The 24289-nt window shown below is 38.8% G+C and overlaps 4 protein-coding genes across 7 annotated transcripts in view; 2 read left to right on the top strand and 2 right to left on the bottom strand.

Moving 5' to 3' along the window:
* Nucleotides 1-1603, top strand: part of CPT2 (carnitine palmitoyltransferase 2) — a 68511-nt gene extending 66908 nt beyond the window's left edge. For all 4 annotated transcript variants that reach the window (XM_083847012.1, XM_083847013.1, XM_083847011.1 and 1 more), the window contains one exon: nt 599-1603. In XM_083847012.1, the coding sequence (XP_083703138.1) occupies nt 599-930 (332 nt within the window). In that variant the 3' untranslated portion in view covers nt 931-1603. The remainder of the gene's footprint in view (nt 1-598) is intronic.
* Nucleotides 1604-2784: 1181 nt separating this feature from the next.
* CZIB (CXXC motif containing zinc binding protein) lies at nt 2785-11474 on the bottom strand. Its single transcript, XM_083847047.1, has 8 exons — nt 11215-11474; nt 11035-11118; nt 10348-10404; nt 9498-9579; nt 7790-7821; nt 7190-7267; nt 3846-3911; nt 2785-3028 (listed from the first exon to the last, which is right to left on the bottom strand). The coding sequence occupies exons 1-8, from the start codon at nt 11218-11220 to the stop codon at nt 2951-2953; spliced, it is 483 nt and encodes a 160-aa protein (XP_083703173.1). The 5' UTR covers nt 11221-11474; the 3' UTR covers nt 2785-2950.
* Nucleotides 11475-11833: 359 nt separating this feature from the next.
* The window catches only part of LOC310903209 (nardilysin-like), a 33111-nt gene continuing 20655 nt past the window's right edge, over nt 11834-24289 (top strand). The window contains exons 1-9 of the mRNA XM_083845964.1: nt 11834-12140; nt 16785-17079; nt 17466-17547; nt 18773-18926; nt 19369-19442; nt 20209-20304; nt 20832-20954; nt 21933-21990; nt 22948-23021. Coding sequence (XP_083702090.1) covers nt 11977-12140; nt 16785-17079; nt 17466-17547; nt 18773-18926; nt 19369-19442; nt 20209-20304; nt 20832-20954; nt 21933-21990; nt 22948-23021 — 1120 coding nt within the window. The 5' untranslated portion in view covers nt 11834-11976. The remainder of the gene's footprint in view (nt 12141-16784; nt 17080-17465; nt 17548-18772; nt 18927-19368; nt 19443-20208; nt 20305-20831; nt 20955-21932; nt 21991-22947; nt 23022-24289) is intronic.
* MAGOH (mago homolog, exon junction complex subunit) lies at nt 13081-14680 on the bottom strand. Its single transcript, XM_083847040.1, has 5 exons — nt 14524-14680; nt 14390-14448; nt 14204-14314; nt 13798-13880; nt 13081-13350 (listed from the first exon to the last, which is right to left on the bottom strand). The coding sequence occupies exons 1-5, from the start codon at nt 14654-14656 to the stop codon at nt 13251-13253; spliced, it is 486 nt and encodes a 161-aa protein (XP_083703166.1). The 5' UTR covers nt 14657-14680; the 3' UTR covers nt 13081-13250.

Genomic DNA, 24289 nt, shown 5'->3' on the forward strand with positions numbered 1-24289 from the left:
AACTTTGGCTTTATGACTGAAGAGTTGCTGTCTAATCCCTGCAGGGGTATAAAGGCTTTAACGACTTCCAAGTCAAACTGGTTCTTTGGCTGTGCTACTCCTGGTATTTTTCTAAATGCTTTCTTTTGAATCGACCTTCCCAGAAGCATAACTTGCTGTACTGTTTCAGTAAAGTCAGTAAGACTTTCTTGAACATTACCCACAGAGTCTAAAATGTGCCTCCTGTTGATGCAAGATATTCTTTAGATCCATAAATTTTAGGAAAGCCTTTCTCTTTTGAAAAAAAAAAAAGGAAATGTTCAGATAAAAGCTAAAGAATGTGATGCATTATTAAAATTGTCTGTTAACATTGCTTTATTTACTATCATGATTCCTGGTTGAGGCTAGCAGTAAAACAGCAAGCCATCATTCCTCAGCATAGGTGCGCTAGAACTGCAGAAAAATGTCTAGGTTCTGAAAAATGTTTCCCGCTAATACAAAAATCCTCAGTTCTTCAGACCACTTCTTTTGTGGTTTAAAAGCAAAGTGTTATCTGAAAAGTGAGTTTGCTTCCCACAAAAATTAGTCATATCTCTAATACTTGTTATTTTATTTTCAGGTCAGGGATTTGACCGACATCTCTTTGGGTTGCGCTATTTAGCCTTATCCAAAGGTATTGCATTGCCTGATTTCTATCAAGACCAAGCCTATGCTCGACTTAATTACAACATCATTTCTACAAGCACATTGGTTAGCCCGGCTGTGCAGTTAGGAGGATTTGGCCCAGTGGTGCCTGATGGCTATGGAGTAGGATATCAGGTACATGATGGTTGGATAGGTTGCAATGTTTCGTCTTACCCAACTAGGAATGGTAAAGAATTCCTTCAGTGCATACACAAGTCACTAGAAAATATCTTCAATGTTTTAAAGGGCAAGAAGCTGGATAGTTAGACAAAAGGGATGGAAGACTTTACAGTTGTGGTAGGGAATACAGACTTTGTCTAATTGGCAGTACCTACTAATCAGTGTTCAACACGGCTGAAACTGATGAGCTCAATTGGCTTCAATTAGTTTCCTTGAACTTGAATACTGTGTAGATTCAATTTGAAATTTTTATCTATTTTAAAGAAATCAAGTGCAGACCTTGAATGCATATTTCAGGAAATACAAGCATTCATGATGTTGAAATGAAGTAGCAGAACTGTCTGTTAAAACAGATCCACATGTTCTTAAAATACATTTAAAATAAAAAGCATTGTTACCAAATTTGTGACTTCTAACACCTTTGTTCTATGAGTGTTCAGGTAGACAGCAGCACTGTGAAACCACCCTTAAACTGTTCGGTTTTAAAATAATATATGCAATAGTTTTAAATATGAAAGAGTGGTTACATTTGCACTCTTGCAGTAAGCTTGTTTACTAACTTGTCACACTTTTCTCTTTAAACTTGAATCAACATCAGAACTGATTGTACCTCAACGGTTTGAAGCCTTTCCAATAGAACAGCTTTTTGAGAAACAAAAAATGAAGTGCGAGGCTTTAACTAACTTGCAGTCGCCAACTGTGCTGTTACTGACAAAAAGACAATTGTGATGCAATAAAACTATATATTAATAACCACAAAGTTATTTTATTACTGGTATCAAAATCATACAGTGTGGATAGTCTCTCTATCAGGATCTCATGTTTCTTGTAAAGGTTAGAAAGAATACTTTTCAAAGCACGCTGCAGGGTTGTCTTTCACCTTCCATACATGAAGTCTGTCCAATAATCTGCTGCTTTTGTTTTGCTGTGTACACGTGCTCCTGCACCTTAGAAAAGTCACTGAACTTTATCATTGGAATCCTCTTTCCAATATTCCTCCTGCTGTGGTGACCTTACCAGAATATTTTTCTCTATTTTTCTCCTTACTTTTGTACTTGCCTTCGGCTGCAATTCTTGATGTCATTTATTGTACCAAATACTAGAGTTTTAGTGCTTAGAGATGCATCTTTAATGCATCAGGGTTTGTTGTAGAAGTTCTAAAGACTAAGGCTTAGCCAAACATGCTGAAGGATTGCAGGAAAGCTTGAGCATACACATCACTCTAAAGTAGTCACACCATGAATGCAAGATCAAACTGGCGCAGACGGGTTCCTCATGGTGCTCGTGACTCAGACTTACCATGATTATCCTTTCAATTTATATGAAGAAGGGAAAGTGATCATTTTGGGGGGTGAAGGAACTAATATAATCAGAGCAAAAGTCTTTGAATGAAGTTCTTTAGAGAAAGTTGGTGTTTTTTTGAACATGAGAACAATTAGCAAGATTGTGAGAGCACTTTCCAGAAGTAGAAAGTCTGTCTGCAATTAGAAATGAGTAAAGTTTATCTACAGAAAGGTAACTTGATTTTCAGAAGTTGTAACAGCTAGGCATAAGCGTCAGTAGTAGCCAAACTCATTAAGTATTCTCAGTAAATTCACTTCATTGTCTTTAATAGCTTTCTGCTGGTTCAAGTAAAGATGTACGTTTTTGCTTGAACATTTAGCACCATCCCTTTACTAATACTCTTATCCGTTTCCTGATGCTAGGAATGGTGGGTGAAAATAACTTACTTGCTTACGTTAAAGAATCAAATGTGGATACTTCTCAGTGATACTATTTAAAACTTTGAGGCAGTGAGTTGCCTAAATAGTTGATGCGCTAGTTAAGCTACAGCCCATTTCAACCATGCATTTTACCAAAAACAAAAACATTAAGGAAATTGCCAAGTTCAGTTAAGCATATACGCAACTTTCAGTCTGTACTAAGACCATCTCAAAGTGCTCTGTGAAAAATCTTTTATTAGATGTTCCGAGGACAGTAAGAACAACTTACTGAAGTTTACATTTCTGAAGTACAGCCATGTGAAAAGTAACGCCAAGGAAACTGTCTCTGATGGTTACAGTTCCCTCATCAATAAGCATACCAAGGTTTATGAGGGGAATGGATGTTAGCATTTCACAAATTTATGGGTAACTTCATAGATTCCAACAGATTCCTTTGTTTTTTCATCATAGTCATTCCAATCCTGTAGGAATTAAGATTTCAGAGTATTAGTCACAGACGGTAGATGGCAATAGTGTCTAAATCTCAGACTGGAATTCAGACTGAAACTAAGCCTTACTCAGAGTGTGGGTCCTAGAGATTACACAGTACTTCCCACAGAAATGTTAGCTACCTTCTAATTTCTGAGAGAAGTAAGAGCACTGCCCTGAAATTAAATGGAATTCAGTATCAGTGTTTTTATTTTAAACTTTTTTTTTTAATGTAGTCTACAGCCTGTAGCGGACAAAACAGCAACCATGGCAGATGAAAGGATTATCTATCATTTACAATACCCTAGTCACGTGGCTCAGCAGACAAGCAGATCCCTGCCAAGTAGGATACAGGGGAACAGATTTGACCTTGAGATTCTTGCTCACAGTCAAGGAAGATTTGCAATGCTGGAGTCATTATCCTGCGCTTTGAAGGAGAGTGTCTTTATCTTACTTTTTAAGATCTCTGTGCAGAGGAAAAAGTACAGACATTGTAGAAAAATCAGTCCACCACTCTGAATCACCCCAGCTATTGCAGGTGTTTGCTCTTTGACATTTCTGATGACTTATAAGTTGCGTTTCTACCTTTGTCAGCTCCTGAGATATAAAATACGTACTTCTAAAATGAAGCTGTTAGTAATGCTGATTATTCACAGTTGTTGTAGCTTCTCTCTCCAGTTACAACCTTCCCATACCTACATGAAAGCTCAAAACTAGCCTCTAATATGTGCAAGTTACATATTTTGGACTAGTGTCCTAGAGAAAGGAAGCGAGATAATTAGACTTACTAACGAAACTAAGACAACATACCTTTTCTAACAAGTTTATGTCATTAAAAGGTGTACCGGACTCTGCACCTTCAGCAGCAAACCCTGCCTGCAAACACATTGGGAATAAGTTTGTAAGAAAAAGCTGTAGCAAGAAAATAATAAGTATGATCATTGAAATGTTTAAAGAAAGTAACACAGCACATTTTTATTTTACTTCTAGATTAGGTAGGAAGAATAGCCAAGCTGTTTCAAGGGTCAGTATAAGGTGGTGATCCTGTCTGTGAAGTGAGCAATTTTGATCTAAGCAACCACAGTGTAAAATAAGACAAGACTGCTCTTCCATTTTTCCTACCAAAAAGGTACTTTTAAGAGTTATAAATAATCTTAACCTTGAGTTTCTACATTCATCTAGCAGCATCCAACTACTAACAGCTTTAATTTGTGTTCAGAATCTATACAGTCATTATGTGTGGAATAGCTTTGTGATAAACTCACTGCAAGAAAACAATAGAAAGAACATACGGAAAAGTTAATAGTTTTGGCTTAAACATCATGAGAATCCAAGCCACTCTAGAAAAGGAAGTGGCCTGTAGTGCATTTAGGTACTAAAGTGATTAGCAAGCCTTGAGTGAAAGGAGGATGTTCAGCTGACTGAACAGATCAGGATACCCAAATAGTCTTTTAAAGGGGAAAGTTCATCACTGTTGCTACTGTTCCTGTTTTTAAAGAGGTGAAAGAAAGGATAGCACTAGCACGAGGAAGTAAGCAAGCATATCAGTGATGTATATAACATGCAGAAGATATTCTTTCTGATTTTCTGTAAAAACATCTGTTACATTAGAGCTTACAGTAATCAAGCTGTAAATTAAATTCTACTAGTTTTAAAGGTAAATTTAAATATCTCAACCACCTTGGTAGCATACAGGAAGGTTTCGTATACTGCCATTTCTAATTGCAGAATTTTCATGTGAAGTGACTAAAAAGCAAAGGTTTTCTGCAAGGGATCTGCATGAGCATTTTTGATAAAGAAATCCCCAGACATTTAACTGTGTAGGAACGTGTGAAGTAAGCCAAAACATTGTAAAATGTTTGGGGATTTGAGTGGAAGGTTAAGCATTTGGGAGTTAAGCAGACTACGGAGTGTAGCAGACGTGACAACAGGAAAGCTATCTGCGAGGTACAGTGTGAATATATCCTTTATATAATTGTCAGAAGCCCATCTCAAGGGAATTGCTATGGGTTAGGAGGAAGATCAGCATCAGGGGACAAAAATGCAGAGCTGCAGTACAGAACAAAGACTAGGAAAGTAAAAGAAACCCAGCTTTTTCTACCTGAAGATAACCACCTGCACTCCAAGCAACAAGAAGCCATATGACTGGAATTACAGGCTCCTGTACCAGACACCCTCAGGGGGACTTGCATTCTTACAGCTTTGGTGTCAGGGCAGACCCATTTAATCTCTGCTGAAGGGATCTGAGAAATGCAGTGACTCGTCTGCCCTCTGCTGACTGGCGAAGGACCAACAGTTAAAGCATCAACACCGAAGAAGCAAAAATCGCTGTTGACTTTAAAACACAAGGTACTGTCACACTTTTTTTTTTTTTAAAGCAATGTAACTATTATTTTTGGCACAAAGCAAAGAAGCTGAAAAAGGCTTAAGAGAAATTTTATAAAACTTCTGTTTTTTAGTTGAAGCATTCAACTGAGGGACAAGAACAGGAAAGGAGCTAAACTATCCTTAAGTAAAACCAATACTTATATATCAAATTCACAGTAGATGTATCTATGTAAGCACATTAAAAAGAAAGATAAGGAACTGAAAAAAAATGTTCTTGCCCATTATTAGAAGTACCTTGTTTGAATTTGTTGTTCAAACTAGATAGAAAAAGAGGTTTCAAATCAGAGAATCAAAGGATACTTTCTCTTTAGACTCAAATGATTTTTTTTAGGAAAACTACTACCAGCTTGTATAAGACAAACGCAAGTATTGAGGCAGTCTAAATTGACTTCACATATGGTTGTATTATGTTCATAAATATATACATATTTATATATATAAATAAATGCTATGGCCAGTCCTGTTTAGTGCTAGTCAAGAGCCAGTCCAAGGACTGCAGAGAAGCCAGGCTGGCTTGGATCATGCGAAATACAAAGCAGTTTATAGAACTGTAAGGAACTGCAGAGTCTATTTATTCACTGAAGTACTTGCTCAGGGATTTAAGTGTACTCTCTAGCAGAGTGCACAGACCAAACTTTGAGAATATTATTTTAAAAGCTTTATTACGGCTGTGAAGTCTTTGTTCCGCAGATAAAAGTAAATTGACAGTTAGAACGCAGATCTGTAAACATCTCCTGCATCTTGTAGACTTTTCACAGATTTTACTCAAAGTGCAAGTTCCTAGGTCTGGCTGCAAAGCTTTTAAAAATAGATAAGCTAAGAACCTTTCTGTTCCTCAAAGGGAAACAAACAAGCAAAAAATTAAAAATGAAGACCTCCTCCTGCAGCACAATGCAGTGATGATTTCATTTATACCTAATCCCTTGTACGATCATCTTTTTTGTTCTGTTTGTTAGGATAGTGTCACAGTCTGAGGGAAGGATAAAAGAGGTTTATATTTGTCAGTCTATTTACACCTAATCCGACCGGAATAATAGGTTAAATATAGCAGGGAGTTAGCTTGCATACAGCATGACCATGCACAAGCAAGTGAATCACTGAGGACTGGTTTGGCCATGAAGAACTCCTTTAACTCTAAACCCTGAGGTGTGCTTTGCAACAGCCTTTAACTGCCATCTTCAGTTTTGGTATGAAAAAGTTTCCAATAGAAAAATGCCAATACTCAGTGCTCAACTACAGGTTTGGTGATGTCAAATCTCAAATAAAATTTAGAGGCCATATACTGAAAACTGTTCATAACTGGAACTTTGTTTACTCTCTGTAACATACCAATAACCAAAGAGGAGCTCTCCTGAAAGTGGCTAGCTGACTGTGCACTCCTGTGATTCCCGTTTGGAAAGACTCCCTTTTGCAATGCTCCCTGAGCAATGAAGACCTTTCAGATCAGTTCAGATGATCAGTGCTGAGTTACCTGTAAGGTAATTGGAATACCACTCCAAGGGGAGTTTCATTTTAGATTTAGATTTTTTTTAGTTACTGGAACCCAAGTACAAAAAATTCCAGAGTTGTTCATGTTAGCTGGTTTTTTTTGTTTGTTTGTTTTTTTGAGATGAATAAACTAAAAGAACTGTGGAGAGGAAGGAAAACTGGGGAGGTCCAGGACATTCCAGGAAGAGCAGCAGTGTTTCTAATAGTGTATTTTTTAATCACTGTAGAGGCTGTAAGTGCTCTTAAAACTGAGAAACAAATCATGAGTAAGAACTCACCTGTGGCTGAAAGTCAACTGGTTCCAGACCTCGGCATTCAAACTCCACTATTGTCTTGAATTTCTCACTGTCTTCAGCCTGTAGTTGAGTCAGAATACCATTAGTTTTCAGTTTAAAAAGTTTTCAGAGAAAGACAGTGACAAGTATTAGTCTGGTAATGAACTGCTTTTAAACTGCGGCACTGTCAGCTCTGATGTTCCAAGTGACAGCAAAATCCTCGGGCTCGTTTAATAGTTCGCAATTAACTACAATTTCTTAATCTGCCACAAGGAAGCCTTCAAAAGGAAACAAATATGGACATTATGTAATTGTCTGTGATTTGAGTGGTAGTTTTGTGTTTTGCTTATGAAATGCATCATAGATTATTCTGTATTTGACACTAAAGTGGAAGGGGTAAATCATTACCAAGCTACTGTTAACTGCAGTTTTTTCTCCTTCATTAAACTGCGTGCGGGAGTCTACAAGAGACAATTTTCTATCAGGTGAACATCTCTACCTTCCGTTTTCTTAAAAGAGGAATGTAATGATACAGCAAAAACTCAGAATACCATTAATGCTTATTTATCTTTCACTTAATATATAAAAGAGAAAACAACTTACATTGTAAGGTTTGATCGTCTGACTTAAAATATCTATAAAAAAAAAAGATACCAGAAGTATAACAGTGAGTGACATAATGTCTTCAGAGTTCTGCACAAACCAAGTAGCAGCTTCTTCTCCTTTCTTAAAAAAATCCTTATGAAAAGTAATAGAAACAAAGTAACCAAGCAGTTCCTAGAGTTATCCATTAAAAGGTAGAATTCATTTTTTCCCTACTTCTCCTGAGAAGTTTACACCATTTTGTTACCCTAGCAATGCGAAGAAAAAGAAATTGCAATGTATGCTTTTGTAAAATGACGTTAAGGGTACAAGTTTTGTTCATGCAGAAACCCAAGCTCCCCAGGAGGTCTGAAAGCCCATCAACTGCAAGACCAAGACCATAGGTCACTATTGTACAGTTTTTTGTCTCTGTTATCTCCAGCTCTACCCTCAAAGCTGCCTTTGTAGAAATTGCATGTAGGGCACAGAGTAGCAAAGAGCCTGCAAGTAACTCAAAACTGTTTTGTGCATTTCGTGGGAATTTTAACTAGTAGCGTAGTCAGTCCATCCTACATTTTTCTAACATGTTTCCTTTCAGGCTACCATCATATGTATTTATGTATCTTTATAATGCTGCACTTCAATCCCAATAGAGAGAAAAAACAAATTAGAGAAGGCTGAAATGGACAGAATGCAATGGAAAAAATAGATGTGAGGGCCCAAGCTACTCGACCATCTGTAGCTAGCATCTCTTTAAATCAAACTAGAATCTCAAAAGGAAGAAGGAATAGTAATCCAGCCATTTGCGAACAGTATCAGTTTTCTATCTAAAAAGAGACTTTGATTTCAGGACCTATTTCACAAAAGCTCACCAGTGATAATAGAAATTTATACTTGTGACAAGCAGCAGGTCTCAATATCATTCCTTATATTTATTTTAAAATATTTATCTAGGATGCTAAGACTTAGAATCCAGTGGGATTCTTTTCTTTGGGAAGGTGAAGTCTATATACTTTTCTTATTATTGCCCCTCATAAAAACAGGACCATTATGCAGTGAGACTGAAAGGCAAAAAGCTTATTATGTAACAGGTAAAATACATTTGCACTCAAGGGTATAGCTTGAATGGCTGGAAACAGGCTTACTTCTATGTGAAGCACGTACTGGGTAGGAAATACCTCTCTGATAATGGAAATGCAGTTTACTTAGGGGTATAATCCCTCTAACCTCCCAACCCACTCCTGCTTAGGACATTACAAGGCTGGACAGATACTAACTCCATAAATGTTTCAGCCCCCTTCTCTCATAAAAAGTGAGAAGTGTTTCATCTCGCTCCTGTCACTTAGGAAGAACAAAAGTAGCACTAATATTTAATGTTATCAATTAAGGACATTATTTTGCCTATTAAATTTAGAGAAGCAAGTATTTTAATAGCTTGTATTACTGCTGTTAGTAGCAGAAAAGAACTTTCTATTGTTACTTCTAGCAATATGCTGCAAAATTGTTCCCACTGTCCCACCATGTGGACCCAACTTCATTTTTCTGTTGATGACCAGCTGACCTTGCTATCGCCTTCATGAGCATGATAGCAAGCGTGTGCCTGCTGTGAGGTCAAATGCCAGTGTACTTGGAAAAAAACAACACACCTATCACGCAAAAATTGGGACTAAAAAATAAGCTTACGAGAAAAAATATGAAGTGGATGCTTCTTAAATTTTTAAGCACATACCAATGGAGTTCTCCCTGGAGCACAGCTTGCATTTCTGCACCATAGTGGCGCTTCCTCTGCCTCCTTTCAGGGGAGCGCTGTCCTACAAACCACGACAATGGAGACACCATTTTTAATTGTATTTTAGCTGAGCCACTAGAAGCCTTGGCAAAGCTGAAATAGGTGGGTTTTTTGTTTTGTTTTTACAAAAATGGTCTCAACATTTTAAAAACATTGCATTGAGAAGGCTTTTTTAAACTAAAGAGAGATGTAATTCAGAAAGCTGTGATTATCAAGGAATAATCCTGTTCTAGCTTTAAAATCCTGAATAATGATAGTTATGTTCTGTCCATATATATAGGCATGTTTGAATAACTCAAAATACATTCTTAACGTTCAGTAGTGTGTAACAAAGATGATAAATCCTTCCTAATAACAAAACCTTCCCCTATCCTTGACAAATTTTATTCTGCTTTTTCAGTTTCCAAATGCTCATTTGGCATGCTTAACTCCCCTTGAATTACCTAAACTTTTCCATAAACATTCCATCAGCATCAGAGAAGTGTCCTACAGGCACAACCTTATTCTAATATCACTTCAAAATGCGTTTTCAATTGGTATTTTTACAGAAAGGAGGCTTTTCAAAGCAGACTGTCACCAACAGTCACCATTCTAATGGCATATTTCAATTAAATCTCCAATTATTTTTTGAATATGAAACATGACAGCATTTCCTGGATGCATACAGCTAATATTTACTATTTTTTCTAAAGTGCGGATTGTCACATCTGATGCTAATGTCCATTGCACGTGAGAGGTGGGTTTGTTTCCTCATTTTTGTTCTGAAGCAGGTTGTAAGAGGGAAACATACCATCAATCGCAGGTACTGCCATTTTTCAGAAACTTCTCCACAGTTCCCACATTTCAGCTGAAAAACAAAAACCAGAATGTAAAGCTGCCAGTAAGTAGGGAGTCGGAAGCTGAAGAAGCTGGTGTGAACCCTCAAGATTCACAGCCCCCCATTTGGTGACTGAGAGGAGCTTGAGGTGGATGTCAGCTGCTGTCGACCACACAGCCCCACAGGCTGCGTCAACCTAGCAGGTATGCCCACAGCACGGGTCTGTCCTTCCACACGCTGGGTGCAAACAGTGGTACAACGCACAGTCACTGAATAAAAGGTGGGAGTAGCGCATCTTGCCATTTACTGCAGTTATCAGTGGTGGTTATCAGGATTATCAACCACCTCAACGATAGAGGCCCTAACGCTTCAAACTAAGGCTTTTCATTATTGTAAACTAGTGTGCAATGCTATGCGTGTATTATGAATGCATATCTATGCACCTACACCATCGCATATGTTGCTCTTGTAGCAGCCTGCTTGCACTGTGTGGAAAAAAAAATAAATCACCTTTTATGCTGATCCCACTGAAACTGACTGACATTTAATGCCAGAGGCCCTCGCTGCCAGACGCCCCGCTGGGTAGGCTCGCTGGCTGCGCAGCATTTAGCGATAAAAGGGCTTTTCCCTGCCCCTGAAGACCCCGAGGCCGCCCCGCACCTTGAGGTACCAGCGGAAGTCCTCGCCCTCGGCCCGCAGGCGGGTGATGTTCTCCAGCGTGGCACGGAGCTGCAGCCCGATCCTCTGCAAGGAGAGAGGCAGCGACAGAGGCCGTCAGCACGGCACGGCACGGCACGGCCCTACCCGGCCTGTCCCGGCCCCGCTGCGGCCCCTACCTACCCCCATGGCCCCGGAGGGTGCCCGGCAGCCCCCCGCCGCTCAGGGGACCTGCCGCCGTGCAAACCCCGCTGCCAGCCGACAGCTCCCCCTCACGCCGTCCCGCCTCTCGCGGGAGCCGCTGCGGGTTTAAAGCCGCTCTTGGGTGTTTGGAGTGATTTTTTTTTTTTTTTCACCCTCCCCTCAGTGCCCTCAGTCAAGCTGGCGGCCGCCTCCCGGTGCTATCTGCCGGGCTGAAGCCGAAGCTGCCCTCAGCTAAGATGGCGCTGGCCGGTGCGGCCCGTCACCGCCCCGCGGGCGGGAGGCTGCGGCCGGGAGGAGCGGCGGGCAGGGCCCGGGGAGCGGGCAGCCGGGCCCTGAGGGACGGCTGAGGGGAAGAGGAGCGGGGCAGGCTGCGGGGAGGGCGAGAAAGGCGGAGGTGCCCCAGCAGAGCCCGTGGTGAGAGGAGGGGAAGCGGGAGGTGCCGCCAGGAGGCCCTGCCAGCGGGGCCGGGCGGGCACGGTATGGGGTGAGGTGGTTTCGGTCTTCCCAAGACATTTGGGCACAGTCTGACGTAGGAAGACCAGGAGGAGGTGCTAAGGTAAGAGAGGGCGCAGTTCGGCAGAGCTGGTGTGGGGAGCACCCTCAGGGCCCTGCAGGGACTTGGGCAGCCGGAGCTGCCTCAGCTGAGGGAAAGGTGAGAGATCCTTGGTAGAGAAGTGAAAGAGTGAGATGAATTTTGATAATTAACATAGATACACGCCCTACTTTTTATTTTTTTAGGAAATGGCATCTTTAGCTTTTTTGAGCAGAATGCAGGATTTTGCTTCAAAGTTAAGTTCCTACTTTTTTAAGACAAAAAAAAATCAAGCAACGTGGATTTCAGCTATAGAGGACGCACCCAGATACTTTATAGCAATACCAGACACAGAACCAAATTTATGCCTCAGGTAAGGCTTCAAAAAGTAGTCCTTGAAGAATATCAACTATTACTAAACTAGAACTACTTTTCTCAAGTTCCACATATTATGCTGGAAAAAGTCTGTTAATTCACTTATCAGGGCAAAGGCTTGACCAGAGTTAAATTAGAGCTGCCCTGTCACAGGGAAAGGTGCTAGTAAATCCCTAACTGGTTTTGATAAGATGCCCGTTACACTAGAAATATCTCTTGGAAGAAACACTCTCGAAGTTAGCATGCCTCACCTATTTCAGCTAGAAGTTTTATACAAGTTTCACCATGCTTCCAAGTTCTAATCTTGCAGCAACTTCTGCATTCCAGCTTAATTGGGAAGTTATAAACATGACAGCTCCCCCTTACTCCCCATAAGGTGGGTACCAGCAGATGTCAGACTGCCAGAGATGCAGTTCAAGATCGTATTTATAATGAAAGCCATCCAACCTGCTTCCTATAGTGCTTTCCAAAAATTACCACTTTAAAGTTGAGACATATGTTTGATCCTCTGTCAAGCAGTTCTGCACAAAGGGCGTACTTAGTCTAGAACTTAACTAAATACATTCCACACTTTTAACTTCAGTTTGTCTAAAATTTTTAAGAGAAGCTGGATGTTAGAAGAAGATGGAGTTTTGGTGCCTGGATGGGCCTTGCATGGTTTATTGTTTACTTTTGCTCTAAAGGCAGGCGGGCACTCACAGCAGGAGGTTGTTACAGTTTGTGTCTTTGCTATAACCAGTCATCATCTGCTTTAGTTTTTTTGAACAGGTGAGCTGGCTCTCATGATTTCCAAATTTGGATATTAAAACAAATTTATCGTCTGCTGTTGCATAGATAGAAAAATGAAATACAGCTCTGTGATACAAATTAAATAACACATCCTGAATGTAGCAGGATAAAAGAAGTGTTAGGTAGTCAGTTTATCACTGAAACTTAAATTAAAAATACAGATCTCACCATTTTATTACGACAGTCACTTACAGTTTGTAAAAAAAAAATCTAACATACATAAAAGTTTCAGATCTGAAGAAGCAAGGAATTGAAAAAGCATCCCTTCCCCCTCCCCCCCCCGTACAGACACCGTAATACAAACTTCAATTTGTTTAATTTAAATTGGCTTAATCTTGAAATGTAGTCCAATAAGACTGAAGACTAGACACTTAAGGTCCTGGACCAGGTAGTAGAATACTCGCAAGCCTTCTGGATCCCTGCAGTGCACAACAAGAAGGGAAAAAAAAAAAAAAAGACAAGTTTTAAAAGAACATCCTTTAGAACTTACACATATAAAGCCCATAGCAATATTTTTCAGAGGTAGTCCTAGACATAACAGACTCATTTCACCTGGCGCTGATAAAACTTACAAACCTGGAATGCAGAATGTTTTAAGTCTTCATAGAACGTACACAGGCCAATGACAGTTCGAAGTCTGAATGTCTAACAGGCGTTCTTATAGTAAGCTTAGCTGTTCAGTGAATTTGAAAGTGTTATGTCAAGTAATGACATTTAGTTCATTATGCTGCAACACAGAGCACTTGTACTTCATATTGTTTCAAACTACAAACTAGTTCTGGGTGACATAAGTACCTGTAACTAGCAAGTTCTAACACAGATAATTACATTTTAAAAAAGGGCAGAAAAAAAAGCAGAATACATACTTAGATTGGTTTACATCGATGAGTGAACCAATTTTTGATGTGGTAAAGGAAATGTGCTCATCACCAATTACTATTTCAAGCTCCTACAAAGTAAAAGATTATGATGTCAAATTAGTATGGTGCGGTATTAATTACAGAAATAAATATTTTGATGTCAAATTACTACATTAGGCTATTAGCTAAAGAAATATTTTAGTAGTAAGACGAAGGCTTTTTCATTTTTATTACAAGGGTACTGAACGCCTTATGTTTGTGAATCCTTAACTCTCACAATGAGATTATGATTTAGACGGTACAAAAGTTTTAAAATAACATTCATTCACCTCTTTGCTAGAAAGAACGCTGGCAGAAAAGCTCAGTTAGATAACACATGAGAACAGGAGCAGCAGCTAGAGCAGACACCGACCTGCCGGCCCACCCTGTCGGGAGGAGGCCACAAAGCATCATCTTCTTTAGTGATTTCGCTGTCATCAATTATCCTCTTCAGCTCCTCCATCACGCTCTTGTGGACGTAGGCCTGGAGGCGACACCCAGCGTGAAAACCCTGTTGTATCCCATCCCACCACCCCCCTCACCGGTCCCTTCCCCTCACCTCCTTTCTGATCATCACATCGTTCTTGTAGTTACTGTTGTTGGCGTAGCGCAGTTTCCCTGTCGGGAGAAGGACGCACATTAACCTCAGCCCCGGCCCCCGGGGGTCTCTCCCCCTTCCCTCCCTCGGCTCACCGTCGGGCCGGAACTCGAACTCGAGGAACTCGTGGCCGAACTTGCCCTTGTGCCCCACGTAGTACCGCAGGTAGAAGTCGCTCGCCATGCTCCCGGCACGCAGCGCGGCCCCGGCGCCGCCCGAGCGCGTCATGGCGCCCGCGTCCCCCTTCCCCGCCCCGCGCTGCCATTGGCCGCGGACGCCCGGCGGAGCGGCCGCTGCGCCCCCCTGCGGCTGGGTCGGCGCCTGCAGCCCTGAGGGCTCCCCCTCTCTTCCTCCTCCTCCCCGGTCTGCTGCCGCCATGGTCCCCTAAAGCCGAGCCCAACCGTGGCGACCCCGCCATCACCAAGGCACCCAGCGACACGAAGCGGCACAGGTGAGGGGCGCCCCCCTCACGCCGCCGCCCCAACGGTCGCTCGGCGCCGTCCCTGTTCAGCGCCGGCGGGGCAGTGCGGTACCTCAGGGCTCAGCCCCAGGGTACACACCGGTTTGTGTGCAGAACTTACCACAGCAACAGCCCGTGCAGTTGTTTTCTGTAAAGTAGTAACCTCTAGGTGCTCTTTTGTGAGGGTTAAGTACCACGTTGGGGTGCGTTTTAGGACTTTGCTGGACTAACATAGCAGAGCAAAGAATGTGCCTCGTTTTCCCATTTAACTGCTATTTGCTTGGACCTACAGACGCTAGTCGCTAGGCACACACAAAATAAAGAACAATTCACTGTAGGCTCACCAAGACTGAGGTAAGAGGGAAAAAAAAGAGATTGAGAAGTAAAAGTATTCAAGGGTCACACTTGACGTGATCATGGACTCCTAGTGCTGTTCACTCTGCGTTAATAGGTCTTCTCTGTCTTGGTTAGACTGTTTCTATTTATTTATTATTAGTATTGTTTTCTTCCAAGGGAATTGAAGGATATTGAGGGACAATGATAATAGCCTGGACAAAGCTACTTGTGAATAAAGACTAAAAACTAAATATGTGCAACCCAGCTAAATGATGTAGTGCACTTTTTCTTAAGTCTAATACATGTGCTCATTCAATTTGTATTACAGTTTGTTCTTCTGTAGGATGCAGCACATGACATGTACTGTGTGCACATAACAGTTCAGGTTTCATCTGTTTAAGAACAAAAGAAACATTCCAAAAAATGGGTTATTGTAAAATGCACTCATTTAGACAGAGCATGGTAAACACAGAATGCTTGTTTTCCTTTCCCTGCAGTGCTTTCTGTACAGTGTGAAGTCAGTGTCAAATTTTTCTTTTTAGTAAGGATTTTTTGAGGCTGAAATATCTAAAGGATCATCTAAACATTCAAGCTGCAGATTGCTTTACATTGGCAGAATGGAACTTGATATGTTAGGAGCTGTACTCAGTGATCTTTGTGGATCCCTTCTGCCTGGTCAGAGATTCTGGACTGAAATTCCTTCAGGAACTAAGGATAATCATAAACGTTGCTTCATGTTACATGTGGAAGTCGCACTTCTTTGTCATTTTGTTTTCTGACAAAATACCCATGAGAAAGACTCTTTAATATAAATGCTGTGTTCCTTCATTGAAAGAAGACTTCAAAATGTGATGTATCTCAACTGTATTGCTTAGTTTACTATTGCAAATTGCATATATATTGTGGTGGTTGACGTGGCCCAAGAGGAATTACAGTATAGAATAAAGCATTGTCACTGAAATTTAAATACCAAATGGATTTATTTAATTATTTTTAAATTTCTGTTCTTTGGCAAGGGGGAATAATTATATTATTCTTAACACTGCTTTTATCCTGCAGGTGTAGACAGAAGGGAATGAACAAATATCTGCAGCTTTAACGAGTAATCAAAAATCAAATCAAATTAAATAGCTGAGTCATCTTCAAATGACTGAATTTTTATTTTATTTTTTTTACTTTGGGCCATGAGCCCATCACAGATTCTACATTTTTTCACAATGCTGCCCAAATAATTAAATTGAAGTAATCTATTTGTTTTTATCTGTTGTTATCTAATTTTTATCTAAATTACTCACCTGATATGATTCTTTGCCTTCAGTAACATGTTGTTGTTTGGAAATGTAATTATGTAATTAACAACAAAAAGCAACAATTTGACGAAAAAGTTTTTCCCCTTTCAAGTTATCCTTCATTCTTAGCAGATCTTCAGTGACATTGTTCTAGAAAGAAGATATAATTCAGTAGTCTAGAGCAATTACAGATAAAGTAGAACTCAGCTATTCTTTGATGATTTAGTTGTTTTAAGGAAAATTTACATTGCCCACGTGATTGATTTCACAGGTATATCAAACTACAAAATGGTTTGAATGCATTACTTATTTCCGATATAAACAATGTGGAGGAAGAATTCTCAGAAGAGGGTGGTGCAGAGTCTGAGATTGAAACTGATAATGACAATGACTCAGGAACAGACAGCAAAGATGACGGAGAAAATTCTGATAGCAAGGATGACGAGAAAGTTAAACCTGAGGAGAGTCCTAGTGACTTGGATATGGAAATAGAAGGGTTAGCAGTAGAAGAAGCATGGGCAGAACCAACAGGAAAGAAAGACGAGGATGAAAGTACAGAGAAAATGGTATATATTTATGTTACAGATTTTAATGGTTTTGGAATTGCAAATACTGCCCAGCTTGGAAAGCTACCTCAATAACCTATTCCGGAGTCCTATTTGTCAGTGTACTGTTTTTCTTTAGTAGTTCAGTGTCCAGCTTTCTTGCCCAGATTTGAGCCTTTATTGCTCTTGTTCCTGGATTCACTGTTTGCTGAGTGATTTCCCTAGCATGGCAATAAATTAACAATGTTTTTGTCTGCCCTCCTTCCCCCTGTTTGTTTGTTTGTTTGTTTGTTTGTTTTTCTGGTTGAATTTCAGTTACTTCCTTGTCTGATCATTTGCCTGCCAGATAAAATTAAACATTTTCCTTACAAGTTGTTGCAACAATGTACAATGTGTTTTCTTCGCAGTCTGCTGCTGCCCTTTGTGTTACTGTTGGCAGTTTTTGTGACCCTGAAGATTTGCCTGGGCTAGCACACTTTCTTGAAGACAGTATGTATCATTTTTCATGCTAGGCTTTCTTTTCAGTTTTGAGCTTTCACACTGATTTTGACTTTTGTATCAGTTTTGATGTAATCTTAATATTTTTTACAAATCAAGCTGTTTGTGTAATTTTTAATTGAACTCAAATTTTAATTCTGGTGTGGCTTGATGTGTTTAAAAAAAGTGGCCTGATGTGAATAACAAAGTGATTATATAGTCAAATAAACTTGAATTTTCTAATGTATGAAAATAAAAAGAATATGAGCATATGTGTAAGATACAACTCAGCTGAAATGTGCACACTTCTGTATTTGTGATGAGTAATGATATTTAAATATCATGTGAAGGTTTTGTAGACTCTAAATAGTTTTGTTAAAATTAATCCTGTTCATTCACAGGTTTTGTGTGTGTGGTTTTCTTTCTTTTTTTTTTTTTCCTTTTAAATCAAATGCATATTAAGGCTACAATAATTACTCTATCAAGTCCTTCTGAAACCTTTCTTTCTTGCTAGTATCTCTAACAATTTCCTTGTATGAAACATGTACTAGTCACACACCCTTAAGTGCTCAGAGTAAATTTCAGCCTCTTATCTGTAATCAGAAGTTATTGACAGATAATAAGAAGAATGACATCTTCAGAGTTCTGCCAGGTGTCATTAAAAAAGTGAAGACATCAGCCCATCTTTTGAAGTTAGGCATTCATCCAGGTAATGGTGGTTGCAGAGCAATGATGCAGTATGTTATCACAGATTTTCTGTGCTTATTTTAGAGGACTATGAGTTCTTCCTGTCTTGTTGATCTGTAAATGATTTCTTGATTTTTCACTGAATGGACTGAGATAGTAATTCTTTGTTTCTTAGACTTCCTTCAATTTTAGATTTGATGAATTATATTAATTTGTATGTTTGCACGTGTATCTGCTTGGGTCGGTTGTTTTTTTTTCCCTGAGTGTTATACTGGAAATTAGCTCAAGACAGACAAGCTTCAGTTCTGCTTGTAAGACAAAAAATATTTTAAATCTTGTTTCTTGTATTCTTAAATAATTATTGTCTTCCAGAGGTTGTAACTTTGTTCACCACCATGAATGGAATCAAATTCTACCATCTAAATATGAATTTACTTGATTTTAAAGAGTTTTAATCCCTTTTTACTGAAGTTCAAACTGTGAGGCACACAGCGAAGGAGAGCTGGGCTGTGAACTACTCATAATTTCCAATCCTGTTTCTTTCATTCAGTGGTATTTCTGGGGAGTTTAAAGTATCCAGATGAGAATGGGTTTGATGTGTTCCTGAAGAAACATGGTGGCAGTGGAAATGCTTCAACTGATTGTGAGCTAACGGTTTTCCACTTTGACATCCAGCAGCAATATTTTAAAGCAGCACTTGATAGGTAATGTGATCACATCAGATAAATCATTACTTAGATTAAAATACATTATGGCAGTGTGTATTTGCTTAAAGAAACTGAATTAGGTGTTTCTATTTCCATGTTTTGGTCAGATTTAAGTCGGAACTTCTGAACATCTTTTTAGGGGTTAATTCTTCTGAACATCTTCTTGGGGTTAATTATTGCCAATATTACTTTATTACATTTCTCAGTTCCCTAGTGGAGAGGTACTTTGAGAATCTTCTTGCGGTCTGTTCCTTTTAAATATGGGTTTACTTAGGTTGCTGGGGAGCAATGAGTACCGTGTGATTAAGTCTTCAGATGTAAAGGTTTCCTCTATTCAGGCCAGTGTCATTGCCAGTATCTCTTGTATGTTGGAAGTAATAATGTTTTTCTCTTTCCAGCAGGCAAAATGAAAATATTACCATTTTTCTTTCTGCTTTAGATGGGCTCAGTTTTTCATTCATCCATTAATGATCAGGGATGCAATAAACCGTGAGGTTGAAGCTATTGACAACGGTAAGAGTAATATAACTGTAATCTGTCTTTTTTTGAGATTCTCAGCCTGAAGTTCCTGAGTATTTATATATAAAATACAGTATTTAACCAGCATACTTTCATATTCAATGTTATAAATTCTCATTTACATTTAGAACTTCACTGCACAAGTAACTTGTATTTAACATTTGGGTCAGTGGAATTTTATGATTTCCCTGAACTTCTTTGAGCCTTCCTCATATTCATACTTTAGTGGTAAAGGACACTTAGAGTCTGTCATTAAGAATGGTGAGACGTAGTGAGTGTAGAGCAGTAAGAGTAGATAGTAATATTGGCCAGGGATGGACAGGGATGACAGTCTTCTTGAAAGCAATAGTATATTCTGTTAGAAAATCAGAATTACTGTTTGTTTTGATGTAAGGCAAACTTACTCCGCAGAAGCACCTCAAAAGGCATTAATGAAAGAAGACAGAATTTTGGCAAACTGAAGTAACAATAGGTTAAAGATGTTCGCTAAAGGAATTGTAAAATGTTTTTTATTGAGGTTTCACAATATACGAAGAGAGGTTGAAGAGTGTCAGTTTTAAAATAAATGTTAAATCACTTTTCTTCTTGTATTGTACATTACAGTTAGGAATACTGAAAATATTAAATCTGGCCAGGTTTGACTGGAAGATATATTTGACTTCAGAATATACCTCATTTTTTTCTTTGTTAAAATTACATTGTCCTTTTATCGGAATATTGCCTTGAAACCAATGACAATACTGTTGAAATTCTTTAACAGAGTACCAGCTAGCGAAGCCCTGTGATGCAAACAGATGGGAGGTACTTCTAGGAAGCCTTGCCAGACCTGGGCATCCAATGAGAAAGTTTTTCTTGGGTAAGTCCTTTTTAAAAGGACTGGGACAAAGGCATGCCTGCCCTGCTGGGCTTAGTAGCTTGGGCTGTTGAATCAAAGCTCCCTGTATATTTTCCATCACAATAAAACTCCCTGTCATTCTGTTAATTATGGCACATTTTTGGTAAAATTTTTGAGTTCTTCTCCAGTCTTCTCCCCACTTATCTGGCTATAGATAGTAACCAAAGTGTATTCATTCAAAGTGTATTCATTCAAGAAAAGAGTGTTCTCTTAGAATGTCAAGGGGTTCCTTATAATTAAATTAAGTAGTTAAAAATACTGATTTCTTGACCAGCGTTTCATGGGTTTATCCAGACTCTTGGTAGTAGCTATATAAATGTGAAATGTTTTTTACTTTTTCAGGCTTGAACATTCACAATTGCATTTTTTATGCTGCCTAGATTTCCATTTATTTTACTGAATTTGCATTCTACAAAATATCTAAAAGTTAGCAGAAGAGTCCTACCAATACAGAAATAGCTAACTGATTGCTTTCTTATCTTTTACAGGTAATGCGGAGACATTAAAACATGAGCCTAAGAAAAGTAACATTGATTTTTACACAAGGTTGAAGGATTTTTGGCAGAACTATTATTCTGCTCCTTATATGAACTTGGTTGTTCAATCGAAAGGTAATACCAGGTATAAGTTTTGTATATTCTTCCTAAGTAATTTCTGGTTTGACTTCAGGCCCAGAGCTTTTTATGAGAGAATGACTCTACCATAATTGGCTAAATTGTTTTATAAACCTTTTTGGGAATACCAGTGCTTAATGCAGTGTTGTTTAAATTATTGTGTTGGAATGAAAATCAAACCAGAATGTAAGTTATCCTGAGAACTGGCATTTAAATGTATCTGAGAGCTGGGAACCGGCTGAGTTCTGTATAACAATTTTAACGTATTTTATAATGAGAGCATTTTCTGGGCAAGATAAATTATTACTATTTTTTTTTTTCTGTGTGGGTATTAGGTGTTTTGTCTTCTTAAAATAAATGTCCTGTTTGATGGCATTATAATAGACAGCATATTGCTAACACACTGTTGGGGTTATCTTGACACATTCATTATCAAAAGTCATGCTACATTTAAATGTGTTGACTTAAGGTTTTATTTGTGAAAGACAGAAATGTGGATTGTAGTTCTAGTTCTTCAGCTAAAAGCATATACAAGAAGTGATTGTTCTGTCTCTGAAGACAGTATCTGTATAAATACACACATTTTTAGTACTATTACTTTAAATATAGAAGGGCTGTAGTATAAGAATATGTATATCAAATCTTGATACTGATTTGTAACTGTTTGTTTGTTTGCTTGGTTTGGTTTATTCTAAGAGAAGCAAAATTTACATGATTTTCATTACTGACCTGTGGAGAACAAGTATCCATGGGACTTGTTGAAGCTGGAGAAATCAGATGAACATGCTGTGAATATTTCTATTTGGTTCTTTCTTGTGTCAATGTATGTGGCCAAAAGCTCTAATAACCCTACTTTGGATCCCTAATTTAACATATTTTTAAGTTTGCAAGATTTATGAATTGCTTTTATTTTTCTGAAAACATGCTCGTGCCCTTTGAAAAGATGTATTTCTGCTTTTTTTTTCTTCTCACTAGAAACTTTGAACACTTTGGAGAATTGGGTGACAGAAATTTTTTCACAGATTCCAAATAAGTAAGATTCTTTTTTGATATTTCTCATGTCTGTAAGTTGTGAAACTAGGTTCTAAGCATGCAAAATTGTATGCAGTTGCTTTTCCTTGCATCTACAGAGGTTTTGATTCTTATTGATCGTCTTGTCAAAGAAACTATTTTCACTGACTAAATTAAGACATCATCATCTCTGGAAGCTTGAAGAATTCCTAGCTTTGAAGAGTAACAGTGATGTGGCACAAATGAATCCACATCATTATATTTTATTTTCACAAATTAAGAAATGAAATATTACTTAAATTATTTTTTTTTCATGGTGGAGTTGTTGCTTCAACTTGCACATAATATTATTTGCTCTTATTTAAAAATGTGTGTGGTTTTCTCACTTCCAAATCTTAGTTATTTATAAAGTCTAACTGTAACACGTGGAAGCTTGTTTCCTGTGGTTTCTTCTGAGATACAGAAAGAATCTGGCACATCTTGACTGAAGCTAGCCTTTGTGAATTGTCTCTAGGTAGTTCCCACAAAATATTGGTGTGACATAAGAGGTATCTTATGTCAATGCACATTTCAAGCTCTTCAGTTAGAAATTGGCTAAGGGCTTTATTCTATTCACATATTTCTGTGGAAGCTGATTTTGTTTATACAAATCTGCTAAACTGTTTGAAGGTTCCCCCAGATGGCAGGGAGCAAAGGTATTTATTTAACCTTCAGCCCACAAGCTTCCCGTAGGGGAGGGTTATGCCTACAAGAAGGCTGTACATCTGAAATAGTCAAAGGAGTGTTGAAAATATTACATCTTTAATTGGAATGCCCAGGTTCTGGTCCATGTCACTTGAAAGGATATCTTAGTTCTCTCAAACAGTTCAATATGATACTTTGAAGCTGGGCGACTAAGCAGCTACTGCTTACTTCCGTGTGGCCTTGCTTTGTGTACAATAAACATTGTGCTATTTTTTTTTTTAAATTTTCTTTGAAGTGGTTTACCGAAACCAAGTTTTGATCATCTGACAGACCATTTTGACACACGAGAATTTCACAGACTTTATAGAGGTGAGAGACCTGGGACAGTGCATACCTAACAGAGACTTTAACATTTTACCTTTAGAGACATGTTCATACTGCACTGAGTGGACCTCACTCACATTCTCTGTCATGCTTTGACAAGAAGCCAATTTGGATTTTCTTTTTAAACTTCTTTACCTGTGTGTCTACATACCTTTTAATTGTTCTTGTATTTCTTTTTTCTTTGATTCTGGTATATGGTTCCTTCCTTTTCTGTTATTCTGTAAGAAGGAAACTAGTATACTAGGTTAGGAAATCCAAACATAAGGCTTCATTAGCAAACAGGTAGAGAGACCTCTGTTATTTCCTGACTTCTCACAGAAAACTGCCAGACCTTCCTTGCTCCCCGCATGCATCAGATTTTCCAATGTCTACAGCCATTTGAAAACTTCTTTCAAGAAAAATCCATTGCTTTTCTCATGCATAGATAATAGGACCTTCAAGCAGTCTTTGATCTGGTGGATGCAGAAGTACTACCCATTGCCTGTGCAATCGTTATTTGTAAAACCTTTGTATAATTTTCAGGGTTCCCTAGCAAGAAGCAGGCATAGGCTCAACTTTCAAGAGAGCCCTTGCAGAGAGACTTCATTTGCAGGCGATGAGTTAAATTCATTCAGGGTTGCCATGGCAACCTTTTCTGCTGTATCCAGAAAAAGATTGCTTTATCAGTAAGCACACCCTTTCACAATACCCGTCCTTCACTTTTGTTCAGGGGTCTCATAGCTATTAGGAGCAATAGATAGGCAGGCCTCAAATTAGCAGTGTCTTAGGCTCTCTTGTGCATCTTTGATCACGAATGCTCTTCCTCCCTCATCTAAACATATACCACTATTTATTTTCTCCATCGCTATAGTTTTTGGCAAGAGACTGCCCCTTCCATATTGCATAAGGGCATATAACTTCAGATTTTGGGGTTTGAGCACTATTATTTAGAGCTACATAATACAATTCTCAGTCCTGCTACTCTTCAGTCCACTCTCCCTGATTGCAAAGGATTCTTGTTCACTTTTTGCAAGAGCCTGCTTTGTTGTGCAAAACTGCTCACCTGCCCCTAGGAGCTGTCAGATTGGTTCTGTGTCACGTTGCTGGCAATTTCTCAGTGATAAAAAAGAAAATAGGAGTACGGAAACCTAAACTGAGATGAAAATGATGATATTGACTGCAATAAACTAATCCCCTTCCAGAAGTGAGGGAGTTATTTCTCTGCATATGGATCTCATAATAAAGTGATTTGACTCTCTCACAGATAATTATAC

This window comes from Anser anser (assembly GCF_964211835.1).
Source record: "Anser anser genome assembly, chromosome: 8".
In the NCBI taxonomy this organism is placed as follows: Eukaryota; Metazoa; Chordata; class Aves; order Anseriformes; family Anatidae; genus Anser; species Anser anser.